The 17,439-nt window shown below is 43.7% G+C and overlaps 1 protein-coding gene across 2 annotated transcripts in view; it reads left to right on the top strand.

The window, feature by feature from the left end:
- dram1 (DNA-damage regulated autophagy modulator 1) overlaps positions 1-16,711 on the top strand; it is a 32,785-nt gene extending 16,074 nt beyond the window's left edge. The window contains exons 5-7 of one of the 2 annotated variants that reach the window (XM_043708750.2): positions 7,004-7,062; positions 10,363-10,455; positions 13,820-16,711. In XM_043708750.2, the coding sequence (XP_043564685.2) occupies positions 7,004-7,062; positions 10,363-10,455; positions 13,820-13,873 (206 nt within the window). In that variant the 3' untranslated portion in view covers positions 13,874-16,711. Of the gene's footprint in view, positions 1-7,003; positions 7,063-10,362; positions 10,456-11,488; positions 13,636-13,819 lie in introns of those variants that run through there. The other variant, XM_043708749.2, reaches the window with a different exon arrangement.
- The last annotated feature ends 728 nt before the right edge of the window (positions 16,712-17,439 follow it).

Below are 17,439 nucleotides of genomic sequence, written 5' to 3'. Positions count from 1 at the left end.
GATAGATTTAGCGGACTGAATACAAAAATCACGAACATTTGTCAACAGATAAAAAGCATTGTTAGAAAGGTTAATTTTGTTTTCATCTGTGGGATGTGGGTATTGCTAACTGGACCAGTATTTATTGCCTGTCCCTAGTTGCCCCTTGAGAAGGTGGGGGTGAGCTGCCTTCTTGAACCACTGCAGTCCATGTGCTGTAGGTAGACCCACAATGCCCTTAGGGAGGGAATTCCATGATTTTGACCCAATGACACTAAGAAAAATGGCGGTATATATCCGAGTCAGGATGGTGAATGGCTTGGAGGGGAACTTCAGGGAGTGGTGCTGTCATGTATCTGTTGCTCTTTTCCTTCTAGATGAAAGTGGTCATGGGTTTGGAAGGTGCTGTCTGAGGATCCTTGGTGAATTTCTGCAGCGCATCTGATCGATGGTTCACACTGCTGCTACTGAGCATTGGTGGTGGAGCAAGTTGATGTTTGTGAATGTGGTGCCAATCAAGGACTGCTTTGGCCTGGATGGTGTCAAGCTTCTTGAGTGTTGTTGGGGCTGCACTCATCCAGGCAAGTGGGGAATATTCCATCACACTCCTGACATGGGCCATGTAGATGGTGGAGGCTTTGAGGAGTCAGGAGGTGAGTTACTTGCCGCAGTGTTCCTAGCCTCTGACCTGCCCTTGTAGTCACTGTGTTTATGTGGCAAGTGCAATTGAGTTTCTAGTTCACGATAACTCCTACAGTGTTGATAGTAGGGGGATTCAGTGATGGTAACACTGTGGTTAGATTGTATCTTATTGGTGATGGTCACAGCCTGGTATTTGTGTGGTGCGAATGTTACTTGCCACGTGTTGGCCCCAGGAGGAGGAAGTGAGGACTGTAGATGCTGGAGATCAGAGTTGATAGTGTGTTGCTGGAAAAGCACAGCAGGTCAGGCAGCATCTGAGGAGCAGGAGAATTGATGTTTTGGGCATAAGCCCTTCATCAGGAATCTTCCAGCTTTTCCAGCACCATGCACTTAACCCACATATCGGCCCAAGCCCGGATATTGTCAAAATCTTGTTGCACTTCAACATGGACTGCTTCAGTATCTGAGGAGTCGCGAACAGTACTAAACATTGTGCAAAAATCGGTGAACATCCCCACTTCTGTCCTTATGATGGAGGGAAGGTCATTGATGAAGCAGCTGAAGATAGTTGGGACTAGAACGCTACCCTGAGGAATTCCTGCAGAGATGTCCTGGCTTTGAGATGCCTGACTTCCAACAACCACAACGGTCTTCCTGTGTGTCAGGTATGACTCCAACCAGAACAAAGTGAGGACTGCAGATGCTGGAGATCAGAGTTGAGAGTGTGTTGCTGGAAAAGCACAGCAGGTCAGGTAGCATCCGAGGAGCAGGAGAATCAATGTTTCACAGCATTGGCCTGATGTGCTTTTCCAGCACCAAACTCATGACTCTAACCAGCACAGAGATTGCATCTGATTCCCATTGATTCCAGTCTAGCTAGTGCTCCTTGATGCCGCACTCGGTCGAATACAGCCTTGATGTCAAGGGCTGTCCCCCTCCCCTCCCCTCTGGAATCCAGCTCTTTTGTCCATGTTTGGAATGAGGTCAGGAGCTGAGTGTCCCTGGTGGAACCCAAACTGGGCATCACTGAGCAGGTCATTGCTGAGCAGGTGCTGCTTGATAGCACTATTGGTGACACCTTCCATCACTTTACTGATGATTGAAAGTTGATCTATGGGGTGGAAATTGCCCAGATTGGATCTGTCCTGCTTTTTATGTAAAGGGCATACCCGGGCAATTTTACACATTGTCGGGTAGATGCCAGTGTTGTAACTGTACTGGAAGAGATTGACTAGGGGAGCAGCAAGATCTGGAGCACATGTCTTCAGTGCTATTGCCAGAATGTTGTCAGGGTCCATAGCCTTTGCAATATCCAGTGCCTCCAACTGATTCTCCATATCAGGTGGAGTGAATTGAATTGGCTGAAGACTGATATCTGTAAAGCTGGGGACTACTGCAGGAGGATCATTCACTTGGCACTTCTGGCTGGAGATAGTTGCAAATGCTTCTGCTTTATCTCATGCACTGATGTGCTGAGCTCCTCTATGATTGAGGATTGGGATATCTCCTCCTCCAGTGAGTCCTTTACCACCATTCACAAGTAGATGTGGCAGGTCGGCAGAGCTTAGATCTAACCTATTGGCTGTGAGATCGCTTAGCTTTGTCTACCTCTTGCTGCTTATGCTGTTTGGCAAGCATGTAGTCCTGTTCGGTAGCTTCAGCAGATTGACAAGTCATTGTCAGGTATGCCTGGTGCTACTCCTGGCATGCCCTCCTGCACTGTCCATTGAACATAATGGAATGAAGGCCTTTATTTCAAAGGATCTGAACTACAAAGGGGTGGGGTTAGATATTAGTTGACTAGAGGATCTGGTCAAACCCACAATAACTGAATTCAGAATGGAAGGAAATGCATAGTCTGCAAAGTTGGGAGATTCAACCAGATGAACACAGAAACAGGAGTAGGCCATTCAGCCCATTGAGCCTGCCCTGCCATTCAACATGATCATGTTTGATCAAACACTTTGATGTCTTTTACTATCACGATAACCCTATATATCACTGGTGAACAAAAATCAATCAATCTCTACAATAAACTTCTACAGCCCTCTGTAATAGAGAATTCAGAAAGTTCACAACTGTCTAAGTCAGAGAATGAGTAGCCTGTTGAACAGCTGGAGATCTTTAATGAGGCAACTTCTTCAGGCCCTGTCATTGTTTGGTAAGTCCTGTCTTGTCTTGTATCTATGTGTTGGAGAATGCGTGGGCGGCACGGTGGCTCAGTGGTTAGCACTGCTGCCTTACAGCACCAGGGACCCGGGTTTGATTCCCAGCTCGCGCAACTGTCTGTGCGGAGTTTGCACGTTCTCCCCGTGTCTGAGTGGGTTTCCTCCGGGTGCTCCGGTTTCCTCCCACAGTCCAAAGATGTGCAGGTCAGGTGCATCAGCCATGCTAAATTGTCCATAGTGTTAGGTGGATTAATCATGGGTAAATGTAGGGGAATGGCTGGGTTGCTCTTCGGAGGGTCGGTGTGGACTTGTTGGGCCGAAGGGCCTGTTTCCATACTGTAGGGAATCTAATCTAATTGTGGACTCCTGTCCTCTCCTCTGTGATTAACACTATCTGCCAGTCTCAGAAACTTGGAAGCATTCTCATGTGGTGCAGCCCATCGTTATTAGGAGCTCTCTCCAGGGGGTTCTTGGAGAAACAGAGCAGATCAGTAAAGCATTCATTCGGCATCATGAAGATCAAGCAGGGGGAAAGCATTGAGTGGATATTAGGCTATTGAAACTGTGCTTACAATTCTACCATTAGATTTCACAGCCAAAACTTCCTAAATAATCAGGCTCAGTAAAATACTGGAACCGTTGTCAATCTGTTCCTGTGCTGTACTGCTCTATGTTCTATTTCCCAGACCGTGGCTCAGTCTCTTATAGTCTGCTGCAGGAAGTTACAAAACAGAAACCTGAAATGAATACCCTGCATTTGAGCATCTGTCAGTGTCCCAATGTCTTTCACAATCATTTTCACTGCAGTTGTGTTGGCAACACATGAGCTATCTTGCACGCAGAATTGAATTGAATTTATTGTCACGTGTATCGAGGCACAGTGAAAAGCTTTATCTTGCGAGAAATACAGGCAAATCACAGAGTTAAGTAGCATAGATAGTAAATAATAGGTAAACAGCAGCAAAAACATAAATAAACCGGTACAGGTAAATGGAAGCAGCAAGGAGGTGAGCAGCACAATATTCCTTCTCTTAGTGGTTTTGGTTTTAGAAGCAGTGTTCACCAGGGGCGCTGGGAGGAATGTCTGGTCTTCAAACCTTCACGTCCACTTGAACAGACAGATTGGATCTAGCTTCATGTCTCATTCAAAGAAAGAAGGATTTGCATTTCTCCAGTACTTATCCCAGCCTTGGCACATCCCAGAAGCCAGTCGAGTGATTTTCCTTTGAGGGGCAGCCCCTGTTCTAATGCAGGAAATGTAGCAGCCAAATGCATGCTGCAAACTCCCTCAATAACCACCTCATCATCTCCAGTACAGTTTGGTTGTGGAACAAAGGTAAAACTGCACAACCTTTTAAAGAAATAGTGCCATGGGATTTTTGCATTCATGTTTATTGACTGTCCAAACTGAAAAGTGGGTGTCGCTGCTAGGGTGGTATTCCTTCAGCTCAGTGCGGGAGAGTTTGTCACAATATCTCTTCAAAACGGCTTTTGAACCACAACCTTCTGCTCTCAATATGCAAATGATCCCAATCACGCCAAGTCTGCTTCAGCTCAGAGCTTTCTTCAGTTCTGTGCAGTCGTTCAGACTTGAAGCCTTTTGTCCCGTACATCCAGAAATATTGGAACTTTCTACACATGCAACTGAATGTTTTTTTAACATCAGCAAACCATCTGTGTTTTTTTTCCACATATTAGCCATTGTCAGTAAGCTTGAAGCTTTTGGGTTAAGTCACTGATATATGACAGATATGTCCTTCTGACTGGATGTTTTGAGTAATGGGTGTGAGCAGACACGTTGCTGTCAATTCTCTCAAAATAGCTGACACTGAATCATGACAGATTAATTATTAGACATTGTACATTGTATTAAACATCAAAACTAGCAGCAGGACTCCCTTCAAGCCTGATCCACCATTCAATATGGTCATGGCCAATCCTCTATTTCAATGACATATGCCTACTTTCTCTAGACCCTTCAATCCCTTTCAAATATAGCAATGTATCTCTCCCTTTCTTGAATGTGTTTAGTGACTTGCCCTCCACACATTTCTGTGGGAGTGAATTCCACCGGATCACTATCCTTTGATAGAAGAAATTCCCTTATCTCAGTCCTGAATGGCCTACCCTGTAGCCTGAGATTCTGTCTCTGATTCTCGAATTCCCACCTTGAGGAAACATCTTCCATGCATGTAGTCTATCCAGCCCTGTTAGAATGTTGAACATTTCAATCAGAATCTCCCCTCCCCTGCCAACCCTAACGCTAACCCAGATGTGACCTTGGTGTCAAACTCAGATTGTAAGACAATTCCAGTGGCAATGCAGCCCTCGCTCTGTCCCACATGCTAAGCTTCGGTCAGCTGTCTCCACTTGGGCTGGTATTGGTGCTTCTCCCATTGTAGGAAGCATCCAACCCTGGATCCCAAGCCCTCTGCTTCAGAGGCCTTGTTGGGATAGGCTGGAGATTCATCCTCAATCATTGAGTGTGGGAGCCTTTAGTGAAGGCTGGAACTGGGCGGCTTTTAGATCTGAGCTTGTCTTTATCCACTGATGCTCCTGAATCTACAAACAAGTGTCTCAGCAAAGAGTTGTTGAGCCTCTAGCTGCCCCCTTCAATTGTTTGGAACATGAGTCATGTAAGGAATCCAGTCCAGCCAGTTCGGTCAAACCTTCCACTATAGTGTACCTGAGGTATCTTCTTTATTTCCCCTTCCCCTCTTCTCCCCCTCTGCCATTGACGATAGAGCCTCCTCCAAGTCTACTTGGGACGGCAAGGTGGCTCAGTGGTTAGCACGGCTGCCTCACAGCAACAGGGTCCCAGGTTTGATTCTAGTGGCGGGTGACTGTCTGTGTGGAGTTTGCACATTCTCCCTGTGTCTGCGTGGGTTTCCTCTGGGTGCTCTAGTTTTTTCCTACAATCCAAAGATGTGCAGCTGAGGTGGATTGGCCATGCTGGATTGCCCAAAGTGTTCAGAGATGTGTAGGTTAGATGCATTAGTCAGGGATAAATGTAGAGTAATAGGGAAACAGATCTGGTTGGGTTACTCTTCGGAGGGTCAGTGTGGACTTGCTGGGCTGAAGGGCCAGTTTCCATGCCGTAGGAATTCTAATTGTACTACATTTTCCAAACTTCTGCCCTTACACCTCGTTGTCCCTCCCAGAATCATGATCAGTTTCTGCTTACCCTCACCTTCCCACCCACCAGCCTCTCTGTTCAACTGATCATTGTTCACGAGCTCCAACTTGAGGCATCACCAAATCCATCATCCCCTCCCCTTTCAGCATTCTAAGGGACCATTCCCATAACTTGGTCCGCTCCTCAGTTAACCCTACTACCCCAACCCTTCCCAGGGTACCTTTCCACGAGCACACAGGAGACGTAATTCCTGCCCTTCCACCTTCTCTCTCCTCGCTGTGCAATACACTTTCTCCTGGCATCTTCCTTTCAATCCACTCTGCATTGTTCACTGTCTACAATGTGGTATCCTCGTCATTGGAGAGACAAACACAAGTTGGGTGTCCACTGCTGAACAGCTCCATTCAGTCTGCAAGCATGATCCCAAATTTCTGTTGACCTGTCATTTTAATTCTCCAAAGTGCTGTGGCACTGACATCACTCTCCTCAGCCTAAACACTTGAGGTACAATAGCTCATCTTTTGACACAACAATAAAACTCTGGCAATTTCCGACAATGAACTCCACCTCCATTTTGTTTCCATTTCTTTAGAAATGTTGTGTTTTTTCCTTCCTGTGAGCAGTTCATCTGGTGTAGACACATCTTCGCTTGTACCACCACCATTCTCTTTGGCCTTGGAGGACCAACCTTTCCGTTATTCAGTTTTCCTATCTCCTGTTTTATTACACACTTTTTGTCATTGTCCCTTCCGGCCCTTGTTCAAGACCAATGACATTTCTAACAGTTCTCAGCTCTGGCGTAAGGTCACATACCAGGAAGGTAAACCCTGTTCCTTTCTCTCCAGATGCTGCCAGACTTGCTGAGTATTTCTCACACTTTCTGTTTTATTTCAGATTTCCAGCATCTGCAGTATTGTATTCTGCTTTCTGAGGAGAAGGTTCTGTTTTGAAATTGAGGAATGATCAGGCTTCATTATTGCATATTTTACAGTGTGTCTGCAGGGTCTAACCCATGGTTGCGGGCTTTCAACACTTGACAGAAACCGTGTTGATTTTCCTTGACCTCTTCCTTTTCCAGTGATTGTCTGTTACTTCCTCAGCAACAATTCAACTCTGGATTTGACACCAGAAGACAAGGTAACGTCATGGCTGTTTGTCAACCAAAACATCTTTTCACTTCCTTTCCATTGCATTTGATCCCTTTAATTATTTTTGGACAGCCATAGTCTCATAGTAACTTAAAGGGGCTGACCTGCGTGTGGGAATGTGTGAGTAGCTGCGCAGTTCCGGAAGAGGGAGCACAGAGTGAGAGCTTTATACATTTATACAGTACAACCTCGGTTATCCAAACATCGACGATCCAAACTTTGGATTATCCGAACAAGACCCCAAGGTTCCGATGCTTGGGCTACTCCCCGTGCCTGTCAGATCAGTTATCCGAACATTCGATTATCCGAACAAAATAATGCCTGCCCATGTCGTTCAGATAATCAAGGTTGTACTGTACATGGACAGTGACTGAGTAGAGCACATTACGCACCTGTCAGGGTCACTCTCCAATTTTTACCCGACTGATTTTGAGAATCAGACAAATCCAAAGCCAGCACACCCTATCAGATGTTTTTTAGAGTGTATGGGTGATTTGTTTAAAGGTGTGGTACCTCCACGTTTGTTCACACAATGGCATATGCACTATAACTTAAGGGAAACTGTATTGTATCTGCATGGCTATGGGACAGTCCAGCTTTGAGGAAAAACTATTTAAAACAGACAAATGATCACAGGCTGTACTGTGCTCTAATACTGAATAACCACTTGGTGGGTAAGTTATTAAAAGCAGCCAAACACATGGGCACAATTTTAAACAGAAACTCAGCAGGTCTGGCAGCATCTGAGAAGAGAGTTTCTTTTTTGAGTCCAGTGTGACTTTTTTTTGGAATTTCTCTGAAGAAAGTATATCAGACTCAACACGCTCGATCTGTTTCTCTCTCTGCAGACTTGCTGAGTTTTTGCATGGTTCCCTGTTGTTTGTTTCAGATTTCGGACATCTGCAGTATCTGCAGCTTTTATTTGGGCACAACTTTAAGACTCATCACTTGGACGCCCCCTCAGTTTCAGTTGATGTGCTGAATAAGGGCAGTTGACTGAATTCTGCCTGTCGGGAAATTGAATAAATAAGAGGCAGTGTTGATTTTACCCAACACCACCCCCAAGCCTGTGATTAAACCAATGAGTAAATTGGATGTGTGTAACATTGGCTTCCCACATATGTTACCAGTTGGAGGGTGAGATTAACATTGGACATATCCTGTTTGAGTCAGGGCCATGTGTATAGCGTAAGTAGTTGAATCAGGGTTGTGCATCTTCTTGTTACAAAATCCTACTATCTCAGTCTCCTTTCCCCTACAGAAGGGTTTTAGGGGTTGCAAGACAAAATTTTAGGGTTGTGAACTCTGAAGCAGGAATGGCTACCTGTGGGTACTGATTGAATGCTAACAGCTGTGACGCCCCTTTAAGAAATTGCCATTTTAAAATGGTTGGTGTGGGCTCGCTGGCCAGATTCCTGATTTGAAAACACAGTGAAAATGTCAGTGCTTTTTGTTTTGAAAATCCTGCAGTTTAAACAGACTCCTGTTCTCACACCTCTCTGACTGTCCACACTCTGGGGACAAGCCAAAATAGGGCCATAATAGGATAAAGTTTGGGATGGACTGCTGAATGAACATAAATCACACTGCTAAAGTTACTTACGAGCTTCAAACATGGGTTACTGCTAATTTAGAATTCTGTGCACAATTAGAAACCACAAACATTAATTGCTTATACAGGTTGTGGTCCAATTTGTGCACACAAACATTTCCATTCTGATGTCAAGCCTGGAATATGCACAGAACCCTGAGAGTGCAATAGCAGGCCAATCTGCCCATCCTGTCCATACCGCCCCACTGAACAGCATCCCACCCCCTTTCACTCTGAATCTCCCATGGCCAACCCACCTAGCCTGCATTTCCCTGGCCACATGAGCCAGAGTTTACTCCAACATGGGCTTCAACTTACTTGAAAATTGTATTCAAAGAAAAAGATTTTGCAAAATCAGAAACTGACTGACTGAAAATTTCTAAATTGGTCTCTGCAAGAGGGCCAATAGTTACAGAAAATGTTTCACCTTCACACAACAAAACCTCAACAGGAGACCATGAGTATTGGGACTTGGGGAGGGATGCAGTGGGATCAGGGGAAGCTGGGAAGCATTGGGATTTGGCTGGGGAAAGGACAAGAGGGAGATGAACAAATAGAGAGACTGGAATTTGGGAGGAAGGAGAAGCTACATGAATTGTGCTGACCTTTGCCATTTAGAAAATGTTTAAATCTTAGTATTTGCTGATGAAAAGAATTTATTGGAATACTATTAAAATTATATTTTGCCTGAAAAAAATCTGAGTTAATCAAACTGATACATTACAAAGAAGCACATGTTGGATAGCAATTATGAACTGAAAGGTAAACTTGGTGTTGGGTATACGACCATAAGGGGCAGACACACTTGAGGTACAGAGGAGCCATTAACTGAGTGACTGCTGGAACCATTTTGAGGGCTGAATGGCCTCCTCCTATTATAATGATAAAAGTACATCACTTTGATAATACCCAGAAGTGATTTGGGTGAGGGGTTCCTCCAACCAGTGAATCTTCAGCATCCTTTTATTAAACTTGGCCATGAGATGTGGCAGTCACTAGTGAGACCAACATTTGTTACACATTGTTCAAAGGAGAGCCTGGGCTGTGGGTCTGGAGTCACATGTAGGCCAGACTTCCTCTGTAAAGGGCATTTAGGGTTCAGATGGGTTTTTACAATTGACATATTCCATTGGGCTAGCTACTTTTTTTAAATCCAAATTTGCCCTGGTGGGATTTGAACCCATGCCCCTAGAACATTAACCTGGCTCTCTGAGTTACTAGTGCAGTGGTACTGCTACTATGCCATCACCACCTCCACTCTGGTTAGAACTTGTACTGGGGGTCACCTACAGCTTTAACCTCAATGACTGAAAATTGTGTTCCTTATTTGCAGCCAGCCTGTTATTTTCTGATCTGAGTTGGAGCTAAAGGGAAAAAACTGAAGACTAAAACATGTCAATGATGTGGAGCAGCCGGTGTTGGGCTGGGACAGACAAAGTTAGAAATTACACAACACCGGGTTTATTTGGAGGTACTAGCTATCAGAGCACTGCTCCTTCATGGTGAAGGAACAGTGCTCTGAAAGCCGGTGCTTCCAAATAAACCTATTGGATTATAACCTGGTGCTGTGTGATTTTAAACTTAATGCATATCAAGCGTGACCTCCTGGCTGCTGTCCCTCAGATCTGTTTGAATTATGTTTTAGTTGCAGATTGTAGTTAAATCATTTTCTTCAATATGTTGCTCTCCCTTTCCTAGGGCTATGGTTATCATGCGGCCAGTGCAGTGTGTGAGTGGCTGGTTGCATTCAGCTTTAATTTCTTCTTCCTAACTTACATCAAGGAGTTTCAGGTAAGAATTAGTTTGAAATATTCACGAATAATGTTGTTTCATGTTGCAGTTAAACTTCCATACACCGGTGTCCACATTTCAAAAGCATCTCATTATCTGTAAAGTGCATTTGGACAATAGTGAAAGGCAAATCTGTTCTTTTAGTGTCTCTCCAACAGCACTCAAAGTTCAACACAATTTGGAGCAAAGCAACCCCTCCTGATGGACACCTGAGACCACTGTGACACAATGCAGAGATCATAAAGCTCTAGTAACAATAATGCATTTGATCCATTGACCCTGTTTACCTGCACATCTCCAATAACCCTCAACTTCCTTACTGATAAAAAGTCCAACCTGGCCTTGAATGTAATCAATGATCCCGCCTCCAGTGCTCTCTGGGGAAGACAGTTCTGAAGGCTAGGTATTCTCAGAGAAGAAAATTTTCCTTATCGCCACATTAAATGAGACTCAATATATAATTCAGACCCCCCCACCAGGAGATCTAGATTTCCTCCAGAGGGGAAACATCTTCTCAGCCTCCAGCCATTCAAGCTCCTGCAAAATCTTAAATATCTCATTAAGTACATCTCTCAAACTTCTAAGCTCCAATGAATAATGACTCAACCTGCTCAACTTTCCCTCATAAGACAACTCCTTCATCCCAGAAATCAATGGAGTGAACCTTATTTGATTTGCTGACGATGCAAGTCCATCCCTCCTTAAGTCAGTAGACCAGAACTGTATACAGTAATCCAAGTGGAGTCTCACCAATGTCCCGCACAGTCGTATAGCAAGACCTTTGCAAATGATTCCCTTGCAAAAAAAGGGCAACAGGCCATTGCCTTCCTAATTACTTGCTGAATCTGCATGCTAACTTTACATCACTCATGTAACAGAACATGTATCACAGCATTTGCAGTCTGTCTTCATTTAAATGATATTCTGCTTTGCTATTCTCCCTACCAAAGTATACAACCTCATATCTTCGTACATTATAATCCACCTGACAAATTTTACCGATTTACTTAACCAATCTTATAACCTTTTGTAGATTCCCTATATCCTTCGTGACAGCTTGCAACATCTGGAAGATGAAGTGCAGCAACTCTCCAGGCTTCCTTTGATAGTACAATAGATCACATTCCCCTCCAAACCACACATTAACGTGACTTGGAACCAGACCTCTGGCGGTCTATCTATGCCTCAGGGACAGCCATGCAGCTCAGCACCACCTCCTCAAGGGCAGTTAGGGATGGGCAATGCCCACATCACATGAACAAATAAGGAGTGGTACTTGACCAGGTCGGTTCCTCCAAGCTGTGCCACTGGATTACCAGAATAAATGTTGCTGGGCATCTCGGACTGGGCTCCCAAGTTTTCATCAATACTTCCCCTCCAAACTTTTCATATAAACACATTCCCTTTATAATAAGTGGAAAGTCTCAGCCCTTCCCCTCTCCCATCCCAATCTCATGGAATTCTCATTACTTCACTCCTTACACCAAAGCCAACTTGTTTGTTTCCTCATTCTTTGCTGTTCAAGCATTCCTGTGCACCCAACTGTTACTGAGCTAGGAAATAATTAGTCCAGAAACTACATTAAAAATTCTTAAATTGAGAGATATAGAAGGGAACTTACTCTCCCCACTTATTACCCTGCTGTTCCCCTCTGGAGATAACCGTGGTGGATTTATAGCTTGCTTGTCTTTAGATGTGGCACCCCCATTGTGTTGCCCATCCCTGGCTTAATCTCCAGAATTGATGGTTTCTCTTGGAATCACTGAGAGTGCTTGGATAACAGTCCTAAAGTCTGTTTAGTTTAACATTAGTTAACATTAACCAGGGCAGAGACCTTTGTGATTGGGTCATGATCAGATTGAGGTTGGGAACAGGAACCTAAGCCATTAGCAGGGGCCTGTGATTTCCATCCCTGGCACAGGCATTAGACAAGTTGGCGTGGGAAACTGAGTCACATAACGGAAAAGAGGCCTGAACTTTTATAATCTCAGCATATCCCAGAGTGTTTCACAGCCGATGAAGTCTTTTGAAATGTAGTTACCACTGCAATGAAGGAAGCATAGTAGCCAATTAATGCATAGCAAGCTCCCACGAAGGAGATAATTACCATTAAATTTATTTTGGTGATGTTGAGAGAGATCCATTACAATTCTCTTCGTTAAAGGAATGATCCAGTTGGATTTTCACAACAACTTCACAGTCACTTGTAATGGCAAGAGACAAGAATTCTGAAAGATTAAATCCACATTTATAAACTGTCTTGGTGGGATTTGAACTGGATTTATAGTCAAGCATCTCCTGTACCGTTATGACTAACAGATGAATACTGTTGAAGGAAAGATAAGTGAAAAGATGACCAAAAGCTTGGTCAAAGAGTGAGGTTTAAGTTGGGACTTAAAAGAGCTTTGGGGGTTGGGTAGAGGGGTGGAGATATTTAGAAAGGGAATTCCAAAGGTTAGGCTAGGCAGCTGATTGTGAGTCAAAAAGTGTGGTGCTGGAAGAGCACAGCCGGTCAGGCAGTATCCGAGGAGCAGGAGAGTCGACGTTTTGGGCATAAGCCCTTCATCAGGAGTGATGAATGATAGGCAGCTGATTGTGGTGGGGGAGTTAGGAATAGAGATGTGCAAGAAGCTGCAAGTGAGAGATAGAAAAGCAAATAAGTTTGATAGGGCCAAACAGCAGGAGTCTCAAACTCCACCTTAAAGATTAACCTCCATCCACAAATCTGCACCCAGCTGACAGTCCCACCATATTAACATGTATATTGACTAATGATACACCTTTCATGTCACTTGCTATAAAGTACTTTAAGCCAATCAGTTACCTTTAGAAATATAGATGTTGGCCATGTAGGAGACATAGCAATGTGTACACAGCAAGTTCTCCCAAATAGCTAAGAGGCAACGAACAGGAAATCAGCTTTAGAGATATAGCCTGAAGGTTAAACATTGGAGAAATCCTCTACTGTTGGAATAGTGCTGTGCAATCTTCCACATTTATCTAAGAAAGCAGGCAGGGCTTGCTTTGAGTCTCATCTCAAAGATATCATCTATGGGTGCAGCCCTCGTTCAGTACTGCACCCAGAGTGTCAGCCGAGATACAGGCTCAGGCTGCAGGGGCAGGGTGTAAATTCCACTGTCCTCTGCCTCAGAGGCGAGGCTGCTTCTATTAAGTGCAGGGGTGGCCAGGGTGGGGAGGAGGTGGTGGGGGTGGGGAGATGGTGGTAAATGTTCTGCCAGCCTTTTTAAAAAACATTTCTAAGTTGTGATATTGATCAACAGCCTGTGCTGTTAGCTGTGAGCTTGCTGGGTATAGAAGATGCTTGTGTGAACCACTGAGAGTCAATTTCTTTTTTCTTCAACAGACATTCACTGTAAGGGTAAAGGTCGTGTTACTTCAAGACTCTCAGAATGAATGATAAAATATTTCCCAAAAGAGCACTGCTCTCTCATATTCAGGAAACATTTACCGGTCTAGGGAAAGTGAAGGCACCCATCAATATCCTTGCGTTTCCTTTTTAATAGTTTCTATGTTATTCCATTATAAGCCACTCATATGTAATACTTCTTACAACAGTAACTTGCATTTATATTGCGCCTTTTAAAGTAGTGAAACATTGAGAGGTCCTTCACAGGAATGTTATCAGGAACTGAGTGAAAGCAGGAGACCTTGGGGAGGTGACCCCCAGTACACTTAATGCAGAGGTTTATGAATGGAATTCCAGAGTTTGCATCTTAAGATATCTGAGAGGTGAAGGGTATTCCAGCATCACCCAACCCAGTGCAAATATAACTCTGACTGTGAACTTCCTCAAGATGTTTCACTATTTTAAACTTGCTTTGCATATCATTATTCCTTCAAAAGTAATCTAGCTAGCTTCTGAATCATGATCAGTCAATCTGCATCAACCCATTGGTAGAATAACAACCAGAATCCAAAAGACCTAGCCTTAAGATTGTTTAAATACCACAAACAGAAACCGATTGGATCTTAAGTTCACTGAGCATTCGAGCAGCTAATGTAAGATGGTTGTTCTGCTGTTGCAGTCACCTCCTTGACCTTTGTCCTTTTCCTGTCACATTGTGACGTTATAGTACTGACTGGAAAAGTTCAGCACTCAAACTGCAAAGAGCAAGATTCACACTTGTACCTCAAATGTGAAAGCACAGCTGCTGTCCTCAGAGTACTTGAAGCATGACATTTAAGACTCTGTTTACAACAACTTTTCTTGTGCCTTTAACATTGCTAAATATTCCCAAGGTACTTGATCTAACACACACTACAAAAGGATTTGAGTTCAGAAGTAGGACTGCCTTACTGAGTTATACTGTGACCTTGGTGAGATCACATTATTATGTGTGGTTTTAGTGTCGCTACCTAAGAAAGTCAGAAATCACATGACACCAGGTTATAGTCCAAGAGGTTTATTTGAAATCACAAGCTTTTGAAGCAGGGCTCCGAAAGCTTGTGATTTCAAATAAACTTGTTGGACTATAACTTGGTGTCGCGTGACTTTTGACTTTGTCCGTCCAAGTCATGGCTACCGAAGAGAGAATATATTTTCCATTGAGGAAGTGCAGTGGAGGTTCACTAGGCTAATGTTGGGGATAGCAAGACTGCCTTATGAGGAGATTGGTTCAACAAGGCCTGTATACATTTTTAGATTTTAAAGTCATCAGGAATATTGGAAGAAAGTGGGAATATGGCATTGAGGTAGGAGAATCATCCATGATTATATTGAAGGGAGGAGCAGGTTGAAAGACCCTACTCTTGCCTCTGGCACGGTGGCTCAGTGGTTAGCACTGCTGCCTCACAGAGCTAAGGAGCCAGGTTCAATTCCAGCCTTGGGTGACTGTCTGTGTGGAGTTTTAACATTCTCCCTGTGTATGTGTGGGTTTCTACCTGGTGCTCCAATTTCCTCCCACAGACCAACAATGTGCAGGTTAGGGCAGATTGGCCATGCTATAATTGTCCATAATGTGTAGGTTTGGTGCATTAGTCAGGGGTAAATGTAGAGGAATGGGTCTGGGTGGGTTACCCTTCAGAGGGTCAGTGTGAACTTGTTGGGCTGAAGGGCCTGTTTTCACACTGTAGGGATTCTATGAAGATTTTATGTTTTTCACACATTTGAGAAAACGTTAGGGGGAGATCTTCAGATAGTTAAAGGTGTAATTTTTAAGGAACACCCTGGAGGAGGAGAAGGACATGGAGAGGCTTAAGGAAGGAATGCCAGAGCTCAAGTTCTAAACACTGAGCACCTGATTAAAATTAAGCACGTGCAGAAGGCCAGGACTGAAGGAGCACAGAGATTTCAGAGGCTAGGGAAATCTCGTTGAAAGGAAAAGGCAAGACCATGGAGGAATGAGAAGTTTATTTTACTTATTCTCTCACGGGATGTTGGTGTTGCTGGCTGGGCCAGCATTTATTGCCCATCCCTAATCGCTCAGAGGGCAGTTATGTCTCAACTACATTGCTGTGGGTCTGGAGTCACATGTAGGCCAAACCAGGTAAGGATGGCAGTTTCTTTCCCTGAAGGGCATTAATGAGCCAGATGGGTTTTTCCCGACAATTGGTAATGGTTTCATGGTCACCATTGGACTCTTAATTCCAGATTTACTTGAATTCAAATTCCACCATCTGCCAAAGCAAGATTTGAACCCAGGTCCAGTTAACATTAGCTAGGAGGGTTATGGGAGCGATTGGAACATAGTGCGAGTTTGAATACAGGTAGCAAGGTTAGGATAAGCTGAGGTTTAAGGAGGGTGAAAAGGGGGGAGGTTGGCCAGTGGAACATTGAGATGGTCAAGTCCAAACAGAATGTGGGTTTCAGCAGCAGTCAGACTCACTTCATTCACAACAGCAAGAACTGCTGAGCTGGAACACTAACCCTGTCGGACAAAGGCATGCTTACACTATGAAAAATGGCAAAGAGAGCTACCTCTCACCCTCAAACTCATTTTCTTGTAGATAAATCACAATTAATTGGATTAGTTTTGATGCTGGGTCATTCTAATAAATTCAAGTCAAAATATATTGTGGGTCGGGTGGTAATGAATGACTGTTTTGGCCAAACATTCCTCCCGATAATTTATGTATTTTGTGTGCAAATTATACACTTTTCAAATTGATGAAGGCATTAAGATACTGTTCATTAATTGAGAGAAGTTAAACAGAGGTCTATTTTTTGTTCTGAACAAAACGTTTTACTACAGTTTTTGATACAATATATTTTAATAATAAAGAATATTTTAACAAATTACGTTAGTTGTTTTGATTCTTTGATCACTCCACTCTCCCTTTTGACTTCCCCCCGCTGAACATTTCTTGAAGCATAAATCATTTCTGTGCCCAGGTGTCCCCATGTTTCTTTGACAATGCTTTCAAGTTATACTGTGCCTTTAGTGTTACACACGAACAGTTTAAGACCGAGTGCAATGCTGAACAAAGCCACATCGGGAGTTATTAGGTTAGATGACCAAAGCCTTTGTCAAGAGGTAAGTGTTAAACCATGTCGGAGAAGGAAAGGTGAGTTGAAGGCCCAGGCAGCTGAAGGCACTGCTACCAAATGGAAGAGGTACTAAAATCTGGGCCACACTGAAGCCAGACTAACAGTACAGAGAGCTTGAGGCTAAAGGGGTAGATGGGGAAGGGTGAGGCCATGCAGGGATTTGAAAACAAGATGATGATTTTGAAATAACACTTTTTTTAAAGATGGTAGCAGAGTGAGAGTCCTCAGTCAGAGCCTGTCCGCTCCATTTGATCCTTTTCATGTTTTGTTCCCTTTTTCTTCTTACTTCCCCTCCTTGAGCTTTGAATGAAGTCGTTGTGGACTCCGAGGGTCAAGGTGAAGGTCTGGCTTGGAAGGACTGTTACTCTAAAGTTACTTCATTTTCTAATTTATTCTTATGATTTTGTACTTACATACCTAATACGGTGTGAAATCTGTAATGGCAGACTTCCTTTTTCTATCTTTTTGCCTAAGAA

The sequence above is a fragment of the Chiloscyllium plagiosum genome, unplaced genomic scaffold, assembly GCF_037043375.1.
Source record: "Chiloscyllium plagiosum isolate Xiang-an unplaced genomic scaffold, Cpla_swu_hap1 HiC_scaffold_19, whole genome shotgun sequence".
Lineage (NCBI taxonomy): Eukaryota > Metazoa > Chordata > Chondrichthyes > Orectolobiformes > Hemiscylliidae > Chiloscyllium > Chiloscyllium plagiosum.
This window is presented reverse-complemented; position numbering and strand designations above follow the sequence as displayed.